The following is a 10,874-nucleotide window of genomic DNA, read 5'->3' as shown; positions in this document are numbered from 1 at the left end:
GAGGGGCGATCGGGGCGGGGGAGCGCGGCGAGCGCCGCTGCGTCACGCCCGCCGCCATCCCGGAGGAGGGCGGAAACGTGGAGGGCGCCATCTTTGTGAGGGGCAATCGGCTTCCGCTCTTCTTAAAGCGGCAGCGGCCCGTTGCACGTGGGTGGGTGGGGGTGTTCTTTCCCGGGTACGGCCATTCCCTGGGCGTGCGTTACCCCCCAGATCTGGGGAAAAACAGGAGTTTTGGAGAGTGGCTGCATTCATACCCCGGTGCGTTTAATACTCTGGCAGCGTGCAAGCCGGGGGAGTCACGCCGGGCGCTTTAAGCGCAGCGGCCGCTTTAAGAGCAGGGTCCGCCCCGCGCGGCACTGGCGGCGAGGGGGCGGGGCGAATATGACGTCACCGCATGACTGTGTTTTTATGAATGAAAAGAATCCGCGGGTGAGTAATCGCGGGGAGCGGGGCTGGAGGCGCCGCCCGACGGCCCGACCCAGCAGCGGCCCCGCGGGGACCAGCGCAGCCTCCCGGTAGGTACCGGCTGGGGCGGAGGGGAGAGACCCCCCCCGGGGCGCCTCCTCCGCTCTCGGCTCCGGCTTCTTCCCCCCCCGCCCCGTCGCAGGTCTCCCCCCGGGAGAGGGGGGGCAGCGGGGTCCGGCACCGGCTGGACCGGGACCGGGGCGGAGGGGGGTGTCCGCGCTTCCCTCCCGAGTCCTGGCCACCGACCGGAGGGAGCAGCCGCCGCTCCCCCGGCTCCGGCGGCGGCTCCCCGGCCCGGATTGCATCAGCTTCCAGCCGCCCCGGCTCCACCTTCCCCGCCGCCCCCTCCAGCCCCTCGCGTCCCCGCCGGGCGCTCCCGGTCCCAGCCCGGCCCCCCTCACCCCTCCGGGGGCTCTGCGAACGTGGAGGGGGCTCCCCGAGGTGGGGAGAGGCTGCTCGGCTGCGGCCCGGACTCCCGGCCCTCTCCCCCCTCTCCTAACCCAGGGGCGGGGAGGGACCGGCCACCGGCGAGGGGACAGGCGCCGCTTCCGTGACTTTTCCCCCTGGGCTGCTGAATCACGGGGGAGGCTACTTCTCGCCCGTCCACGCGGCGTGGCCGCGGCCCCGACCCTTCGCCCCCGGAACCTGCGGACACCCGAGCCTTGCGCCGGGAGCCGCGGTGCCCTCGCCCGCCGGCCACGGGGGCGGTGGGGTGGCACCTCCACGCGGGTCCCGGCTGGGTGGCTTCCCCACGGTTTCGCCCCGTGGGGCTCCTGCTTTTACTTTTCTTTCAGCCTCGGGCGGATCTCGCCCGGGTTTCCTCCCCGAGGGGAAGCCTTGTCCTCCCGGCAGCCGGGCTGGGGCGTCTCGGGTCCCGTGGGCAGAGCAGCATCCCGACCACCTCGGGGTGGGATGAAGGAGGGATGGGAGGCCCAGCCTTCCCCTGTTATTATTATTTTTTGCAGTCATTATTACTATTATTATCATTATTATTATTACTACGTACTTTTTTAAAGGAGTAGGGATGAGTCACGCGGCCGGCGGGGGGGACGTGGGCACTGGGCAGGGGGCCAGCAGGGCCGGTGCCCTCTGTGCCGAGGCGAGGGACGCGGGCTGGCAGTAACCGGCTTTTCCCCTGGCTGCTCGGCAGGGCCAGCGTGAGGCAAGGATGGCTGCGGACGGGCTCTCCAGCAAGGCCCTGAAGGTGAGCACCGGTGGGACCAGAGGGGGGCAGGGGTCTGGTTTCGGGGGTCTCAGGTGACCACCCCTCTCTCCGGCAGGTGAAGCGGGAGCTGGGGGAGAACACGCCGCTGCTGTCGGACGAGGAGCTGATGGGGCTGTCGGTGCGAGAGCTCAACCACCACCTGCGGGGTCTTTCCAAGGAGGAGGTGGCGAGGCTGAAGCAGCGCCGGCGGACGCTGAAGAACCGGGGTTATGCCGCCAGCTGCCGGGTAAAGCGCGTCTGCCAGAAGGAAGAGCTGCAGAAGCAGAAGATGGAGCTGGAATGGGAGGTGGACAAGCTGGCCCGGGAGAACGCCGCCATGCGCCTGGAGCTCGACACCCTCCGCGGCAAGTACGAGGCCCTGCAGGGCTTCGCCCGCACCGTGGCCGCCCACGGGCCCCCTGCCAAGGTGGCCACCGCCAGCGTCATCACCATCGTCAAGTCCGGCGCCAACCAGGCCGCCTATTCCTAGTGTCTGCCTCCGTCCCCCGGCCGGGCACGGCCCCGCCGGGGTGCCTTCCCCCACGAATCCCTTCCCGTACCCTCCCTGACTTCCTTCCCACCGGGACCTGAAATTCTCCTTCTCCCATCCCTTGACCTCCAGCTCCTCCGCACAGGGAGAGCTGCTGCAGCATGGGTGCTGGGGCGGAGTACAGGACCCCACTGGTGGCCCCCACAGCCCACTCCCCTCCGACCCAGCCTCGTGCCCTGCTGCAGCCCCCCTGGCCAGGCACCCCTCACCCTGAGGGGTGCAGGCAGGAGAGGGCGAGCCTGCACAGGCAGCAGTGGGGAAGCGTCCCACGGCTCCAAGCTGGCAGGAAAACACCAGGTGCTGCTTTTTTTGGGGGAGGGCATGGGAGAGCTGAGTGTGGGCCAGGCACTCCCAGGAGCACGTGCCAGGGAGGGAAATGGAGAGAGAGGTTTCGCAGCGAGGGGCAGAAGGGATACGATGGAGAGGGGGGGTTGGCATTGGCCCTGCAACTTGGACCACAGCTGGAGCAGGGAGGGAGGTGGCAGCATGGCTGGAGCTCTGGGGATGGAGATGGTGAGGGAAGATGGCAGGTCAGAGGGGGAGAGAAAGTGGGTGCGGGTTGGTGCCTGGTAAGGGTGAGCGGGATGGGGAAAGAGCCGTGGCAGCCTGTGGCGCTGGGGGAGCCCAGAGGTGACAGTGATGGAGGAGGCACTCTTGGGCAGGGGAGAGCTGGGGGACGTGAGCGGGTCAGCCCAGGCTGTCATGCAAAGGGGAGAAGCAGTGGTGCTGTTTTATCTCTCTCCATCACGCACATCCTTCACGTCTCTTCCTGCCTACGGGATGCTCAGGCCGGCTGGCTGGGTGTCTCCGAAACGCAGCAGCACTGGCAGGAAGGAAGCGGAGGCAGCTGGAGCAGAGATAAACACTATTTTGCTCAGCACAGGCCGGCTTATACGGCCCCACCAAGCGCTCCCCAGCACCCCACTGCCTACAAAGCCCACGGAAAGGTGCTCCTGGCCCCTGAGAGCCAGAGCTGTGGAGGCAGAGAGAGGGGTGGAGAGCATCCCTGCTCCTGGGAGCTGCCTGGCAGGCAGGTAGGCGCCTCCCTTTTTTTTTTCCTCCACCTTGGACACCGGTGTGGGACAACTGGCTCTTCAGCAGGCTGAAATGCTGGAGATGAGTTGGGTTTGCTAAATATGGGCAGCACGGGGGAGGTAACACGAGGCAGACCCTTCTTGGCATCTGCTGCTGTAGATGATCCCCCCCTTTCTGCCCCTGCCTGGGTATTGCCACGCCAGCCGCCGTCGGCTGCAGCCTCCATCCCTCCCTGCAGAGAGGTGCCCAGCCCTCGTGGAGGGGGCACTGTGGCTAGCATCCCCCCCACCCCAACTCCTCTTGAGTTTATTTATTGCACGAACATAAGTTATTTTCACGTCCTCTTTGCCATTCCGCCTCTCGGCACAGCCAGGATGTTGGTACAGAGCCGTACTTTATATTTTATATATGCAAATCACATTTTATCTTATACTTATATAGAGCAAAAAAATACTTATTTATTTTCTGACTTACAGTATGTGTCCTACCCGACTCCTCTGTATTTTGTAGACTTTACAAATAAAGCAAGTTCTTTTTTTTCCACAGCGAGAGTGTGTTTGGTCATTCCTGAACTTCAGGACAGGGCCGTGTCTCAGGGGGACCAGGTGTTCTAGCTCCCTCTAGCTTTGCCGCAGGACATATTCAAGAATGTGCCCAAAAAAGACGGGATGGGGGACAGGTCATGACTCTTTCGAACACAGATTTATAGTCTCTGGAAGAAAAGGGCTCAGTAAGCAAGCTTGATGCTGAACATCACCCCCCAAAGCACTTGCTTTCAGGAGCAGTTCAGCTGTGCTGAATCAGCTTTTCCTAGGAAAGATAATACTTCTCACTGGAAAATTTCCCTCCAGGCTGCCCTGAGACCTGGTGCAGGAGGAGAGGCAGGTGCAATCAGGGTAGCTCTACCCAAAAACTTCCCTGCCAAGTGACCTCACCGCCTGACTCAGGAGGAAAAGCAGGGAGCTTGCCTCCGTGGGCGGCAGGAGAAGGGGAAGGAAGCGTGGCAGGCGCCTTACCCGGAGGTAAAGCCCGACCTCCTCCCCGTGGGGAAAAGCCACCCTTCCTCGAGCTGAGGTGGAAGCGATGAGCATGTTCCCCTGACGCTCAGGCAGGCCAGGTCCCAGCCTCCCAGCAGCTTGCAGCGCTCACATGGTGGTTCCGGGTTTTACATTCACATTCCCTCTTGCCACCACAAACTGCCCCAGCCCCACCACCACTCACGGAAGAAAAGCCCAGAGCTGCTGTTTGCTGGGGCCTGCCCCAGAGAAAGCAGTCCCCTTCCTCCCACAGGTGCTTCCCAAGATCAGGACTCATCTCTACTCAAGGTTTTTGACAAATGGGTTTTGCTCCTGCCTTGGGCCATCAGTGATGTCTCGGCCCCAGGCTGCTGTAGCGCTGCTTCTCTGTCAGCTCCTGCACACACAGACAGGGTGAAACGGTGAAGCTTTCCTCTCGAGAAGAGGACTAGGAGGACAAGACACACTGACCCATTAAGCCTCAGCTCCTGCAACGAGCAAAAACTCCAAATCCGTTCAGAGAAGTCACCCCGACAGCACCACGCAGAGGCAGCTTAAGTACAATCTATATTATCTCTATATTTTTATTTGTCATCATATTTGCTCATTTCTGCAGAGTATAACGTCACAAAGACCAAAATAGAGAGAGCGGCTTGTCGCTGAGCTCACATCAGTTAAACACAATAGGTACAAAACTAGGTGACTCTGTCTTATTTATCATACATTTTTTTTTCAGTCGTTTATGTACAAAGAACTACTCTATATGGAAAAATAATAAACAAATCCCATGGGTATGTTACATGGTAAACAAAAAGGAAGGAAGGAAGGAAGGAAAGGGGAAGCAGGTGAGGGAGAGCAGCTCCAAGGGCCTACTCCCGGAACCAACACGTTTGTTGGGGCCCTGGGCTACCGCAAGCAGACCTGCAAGACCACAGATGCCTTGGCCTCCTTGGTCTCAAGCTCTGGGTCTTATATTTGTTCCTCCAAGCCAGAGCGGCTTCAGAGCCAGTCCTTGCTCTGGCACTTACCTGTTGTGAGGGAGAGCAGGAAGCTCAGAGATGATTTTGTGTGGTGTTAAAAAATATATATATGTATATACATATATATATATAAAAAATTACAACGCATGGGAGCTGGCTGTTGTTTGGGCGCTAGTTCTTCATCAGGCTGTTCCAAAGGCAGCTAGTGCAAAAGGGTTATACTTTAAACCACACATACAGGAAGCTTCGAGAATATCCAGATCCTCTGCATGGCATATATATGCAGCATACATTTCAAAATAATTTTTAAAAAAATGCTTCCCCAAGCCTGGATCATCTTCAAGCTCAATGGGGCAAGCCCAGAGATTTCAGATTTCAGTCACCCAACGCAACAAAGACTGGGAACAGTCACTAATTAAGTGACATTGGGACACCATCAAGGCCTGCAAATGCAATGAAAGGGGAGGAAGGGATCATGTCCCATGCCCCACTTTCCCAAGAGAGAGGGGAAGTTTAACATAAATACCTCACGCTAAAGAACTATTAATCAAAGCCATGGAAGATGGAAGGAAAGCCCATTCAATCTTCAGCCCTGCTTTCCAGGCGGCTTATGGCATGAGGAAAAGGAATTTCGCACCAAGCCCACACAAAGCCTGGCAGATAGTGTTTGCATGTCCGTTTAAGCAGCGACAGATTTAGGAAACGCAGTAACTAACTGCATGGCATCGCAGGATGTGTGCAAATGGAGAAATCCAGCAGCAGAGAAGCTGCTGGATCCGCTGACCCTGCCTCCGGCTCCCTCAAGAGCCAGCACCGTTGCTCCCACCTGCTTCACCATCCCCCCAGACACGCAAGTACAGAAGGAGACACTGTCCTTAAGTCTTCCCCTATCTTATCCTCACAGCAGGGAGCAAACCCACCTCTCTTCAAGCCCTCTTCCCACTGCTCCTGACCACATGCTCCTGGCAGGGTGCCGAAGAAATGAGGCTCGCTCAGTCGCTTCCGAGAAAGTGAATGAGCGAGCACACAGATTAGGATACAAGAGGAAAGGTAAACTCCAGGCAGTAAGCCAGACCCCAGTTCTCCTAGCAGAGCAACGAGGGGCAAACTGGAAACGCACGGGTCCGCTGACGGCAGGGTAGGCATCAAGCAGGAGAGGAACAGAGAAACTACAGCCAAGAACACAGCAGCTTGCTCCAACCTCTCCATTTTGCTTCCTGCTTGGGGATAGGGGCATCTGATCTGTGGCACTTGAGTGTGCTCCCCCCCCTCCCCTAGACAATTAAACAAGCAAGAGGCATTTCCTGGTCCCTGGATAGATCTACAGGGGGATCATTTTTATTTTGGCTCCACTAAATACCTAGGGGCCAATCCAAAATCCAACAAAAGCAAGGGGAAGCTTCTTTTCCCACTCCCATGGATGCTGGCTCCACCCTTGATAGCATTGCAGTTGCTGCAGGGCCTGTGAAATGTGCAGCAGCAGCAGCAACTGCTGCCTGGGAAACTAAGAGGGACAATTTTAACCAGCCAGGTCATGTCAGGTTTCAAGTCTGCTCCAGATTGGCCCGGAACAGCTATGGAGATAAAAAGCAAAGGAGGAGTGTGCAACACCCCTTCCCGAATACTCCAGCCTAAGGGCAAAACTTGTGCAGCTCACAGGGGAAGTCAGCGATGACAAGGATGGGGAGAGCCTTCTGTGAGAGACCAGGACCTGCTCTGGCAGCTACCTGGTGCAATCCACACCTTTAAGAGGGGCAGCTATGTCAGTGTGGGACAGGAAACAAGAAGAAAAAAACGTTCTAGTGTTTCCGTATCTTCCTTTCCCGAAGAGGGATGAAAGGGCCAGAGCTCTACAAACTTCCACCACTTATCATGGCCAGTCCTCATGTTAGCAGGAGACAGATGCTCCAAGGAGGCTTCTTGCCGCAGGAATGCAGGGGAGATGGGAAGCTTGGACACCTGGTGATTAGAAAACCCCACCCTTGTGAGACAGTAATTCCATCCCTGCTGCGCTTCAACAAGCATCAGCTTTGATGGGGAGCAGGGGGGATGCAGGGAGCCGAGGAACAGGAATAAAGTCCTGTCCTTTTCCCCCCTCGCTCACTCAAGTACAGGACTGCACAACCAGGTGCTTGGGAGGGTGGGGGCAGATGCTCCTTACTAAGCATTCAAGGCAATGGCTATAGAGAGACCAATCTCTGGTCTGGTCCTCAGGAATACTTATCGCTGCATCCTAATCCCATGTCCCAAGGATCACAGAGACGCTAGTACCGGGGAGCTGGGGGAGCAAACTGTGCCTACATCAACCATTCAGGAAGAGGAGTACAAAGCAGTCGCATTGTCCAGTTGGAAAAAAAAAAAACAAACAAACAAAAACTTTTTTGGCCGTAACTCTGGGCTCTGGCCGGTCATGCTCCACACCAAGCTGGGCAGGTGTGGGAGGCCAGAGCCCCAAACCCTGGAGCTTTGCTGCAATTAATTCCAGTCGATTGCTGCTGTAAAATGGGCTTGAGAATGGACTCCTGGCCATTCCCCCACCTCCGCACTGCTCATCGTGTCCGTACCCACAAAAGCTAATGGGAAGTGCCCACTTCTGCAATCTGCACTCTCTAGGAAGTGATATGACTTGCATGTTTCTGCTTCAATAAATTAAAAAAAAAAAATAAAAAAAACAACAAAAGAAGGAAAATGACAGCCTATGCTGGCAGTTTCTCCTCCTAGAATTCATCATCGGAGCTCAGCAAGAGGGTCTTCTCGTTGTCGCGGGCACCCGAGCAGCTGTGGGAGCGCGAGATAACGTGACTGCCATTGCGCCAGGGTGGACCATGCTCCAGCGTTGACTGCTGGGTGTACTGCTGGTAGGCTGGGGAGAAGTTGTGGATCGCATCTTGGACAATGTCATGGGGGTTCATGGTCTCTTTGAGGCTGCTGGAGATGCTCTTCATGGGAGCACAGCGACCTGTTGGGGTAAGACGGGGAGGGACAAGTGAAGAATACTGCTGCCCTCCCCCACACCCCTTAACATAAAGGTAAGAAGAGGGAACATGCATTCCTAGACCCTGCAGAAGTTACTTTACAGACTTCCTGAAGCAGCTGCTGGGAAAATGCCACAGAAATGGTGTCAAGTTTTACCAGTAGTGCTCCTAAATCCAGCCACTGCTAGCCAAGTGAATCCACCTCAGCTCCAAATGGGGGACATGCCATGAGAATCGGACATACTCACAGTGACAACTTCCACTACGCACTACCTGTGCTAGCTTGGGTGTGCAATGAAGACAGGTAGGCAGGTGCTCCTGTAAAGGGTTTCAGAAAACAAAAACTAAGGAAATTCTAAAACTATAGGAGAAATGGCATTTGCCATTTCCACTCACAGGAAATTAGACTGACAGGCGGTATCGAAGTGCCCACAGGAAAGAGATCATAAAAGTGGAAAACAGCGCAAAGGAGGGAAAGGAGGGGAAACAGGCAGTACTAGAGGCATTACCACTCCACAGGTGGAGGATGTTACAGTCACACTGTGAAGGAAGCAACAGTTGGAGAGTGTCCCACCCAAGTGCTGAGCACAGAGGAAGACTGTGTGTCCTTCTACGAGCTGCCATTTCTCATGGCTGCTAGGTCCTATTTCCAGCGTGGGCTTCTGGCTCTGCTCAGTCCTGGGGACGAGCTTCCCAAACGACGAAAGCATGCTGATCATCTGTGGCAATTATGAAAGTGAAGGGAGGCTGGGGTGAGAGAGCAAACAGGCTCCTTTGAGAGCCTGTGCAACTCTTAGGAGAGAGATTCACACAGTCCCGAGAGAAACGCTCTAAAGCTAGGTGTTATGCCACTGCCCATGGGGCTGTTTTACACCTTATGATCCAGACAACCCTAAAGCAGCTGTGTGAGGCAGCTGAGTTACAGACCTACAAGGGGGAACAAGGGACAGAGCAAGCAGTAGACAGGCTAGGAATCAGGACAGAACAGCATCCCAGTTAAAAACTAACGGAGACAAACACAGAGCATGCTGTACCTACCGTATGGCCCATATGATGGAACAGCTGCATCAGGGACCAGTGGCCAAAGCAAGGGAAAGATAACAGGGAGAGGAGAGAGAGACAGAGAAAGAAAGACAGAAAGAGAGAGAGGAAATAACAAGAACTGAACAAGACCCACCACCGAAACAACCCCCACTGTACTGGCCAGAAGTTTACCCTTTCACCACCCACAGATCTCATCTCCCCCATCTGCAGCCACTGTCCTTCCAAAACCTCTGGGGCTGGCTGGGATGGAGGGATCATCTACATGAACACTGCCCAAGGGCTGCTGTCTTCCCGCACCTCAGCACAGACTCCCCCCAGCAGGAAGGAACCCCTTTATTCGGAGAACACTGAATGTCCTGGGCACGAGAACCCCCTTTTCCCAGAGATAACATCCACCTCCCTCTTCCCTGGAATGAGACTTCTAGCAGCCCAGCCCTCACAAAGTCGTTACAGGAAGATCCTCCTCCTCCAAGCCAAACATATTGCCAAAGCACAGCCTCATCTTCCTGAGCCAGATTCAAAACAGAGCCTGTTTCAGGCCCTGTCCCTCCTGCCTTCAGTCTGTTGCACAATCTGGAGCAATGGAGTTCCCCTTTGGGGAGACAGGAAGGAGGACAAACCCACTCTACCAAAAGGATGCAACTTCTTGCAGCCCTCAGGTCTGCAACAAGCTGTCGTGGGTGGCATACTGGGGAACTGAAAAGGGAACAGTGCAATTCAGGCAAGGTTTCTGCCCTGCAGAGCCGTTGCACAATGAATCTGTTCAGACACCACGGAGGAGGGGATGTGATGTTTTCCAAGCATTCAGGTTGGGAGTCATATCAGTGTGTTGGCTGCCAGAGGGACCAGTCTCCACCCAGTCTCGCTACCAAATAGACATGCCGTATGCGCTGGCATATTTCCTACCTTGGGCATCAAGTCTCTTGTCCACATACACCTTGTACGTGAAGGCATGGCGCAAGGCGATGGCTGCAAAGAACATCTCCACGCAAATGATGAAATCCTGATATCCAGCAGCTACTGTGCCTTCACCCACAGACACACTGGCAGAGTGGATTTTGGGGATGGCACCACACTTTTCCAAGATAGCCAACAGCATCCCTAAACAAAGCAACATGTAAATGTGCAGAAAACATGATCACATACTAACTGTAAGGAATGGAAATGGCTCTCCGTGCTGTATGTCCTAGACACAAACTCATTTAACACAGGAGCTACAAACAGAGTGGGCTAGATACTCCCATCTACACTCACCTGTAAAACAGAGAAAGGAGGAATAAATAAGACACACATGTTTAAGCAAAAAATGTTCAAACACTGACCCTCTTCGGTTCTCAACTGACACATAATCTGTGGAACTAGCTGCTGCAGGACTTGACTAAGTCCAAAAGGATAAGAAGCAGTCAGATATTTCTGTGAGCACCTCTGTGATCTCAGCACTTTCACTAGCTAGAGCAAAAATTGAAGTAACAGAGTTTATCATTTAAGCATAAAATGTTTTTGACACGCTATTGCAAGGAAGATGTTTCTCCCTGCCCATAGCCAGGTGGCTGAAGAATTCCAGAGAAGGCAGAAAGCGTGTGACCAGATGGCTCAAGATGATAA

At 55.4% G+C, this 10,874-nt stretch overlaps 2 protein-coding genes across 4 annotated transcripts in view; one reads left to right on the top strand and one right to left on the bottom strand.

Annotated features, from left to right (window-relative positions):
* The first annotated feature begins 75 nt into the window (after nucleotides 1-75).
* Nucleotides 76-3,799, top strand: MAFF (MAF bZIP transcription factor F). Its single transcript, XM_075155490.1, is given in 4 exon segments — nucleotides 76-463; nucleotides 466-515; nucleotides 1,616-1,669; nucleotides 1,746-3,799. Coding segments are annotated over 4 exon segments (600 nt in total). The 5' UTR covers nucleotides 76-381; the 3' UTR covers nucleotides 2,160-3,799.
* Nucleotides 3,800-4,829: 1,030 nt separating this feature from the next.
* The window catches only part of TMEM184B (transmembrane protein 184B), a 31,015-nt gene continuing 24,970 nt past the window's right edge, over nucleotides 4,830-10,874 (bottom strand). For 2 of the 3 annotated variants that reach the window (XM_075155421.1, XM_075155428.1), the window contains 2 exons: nucleotides 10,176-10,370; nucleotides 4,830-8,209 (listed from right to left, as the gene is read on the bottom strand). In XM_075155421.1, coding sequence (XP_075011522.1) covers nucleotides 7,968-8,209; nucleotides 10,176-10,370 — 437 coding nt within the window. In that variant the 3' untranslated portion in view covers nucleotides 4,830-7,967. The remainder of the gene's footprint in view (nucleotides 8,210-10,175; nucleotides 10,371-10,874) is intronic. The other variant, XM_075155435.1, reaches the window with a different exon arrangement.

Source organism: Calonectris borealis, chromosome 1 (genome assembly GCF_964195595.1).
Source record: "Calonectris borealis chromosome 1, bCalBor7.hap1.2, whole genome shotgun sequence".
Lineage (NCBI taxonomy): Eukaryota > Metazoa > Chordata > Aves > Procellariiformes > Procellariidae > Calonectris > Calonectris borealis.
Note: the sequence above shows the minus strand (reverse complement) of the source record. Positions and strands in the feature narration are given on the sequence as shown.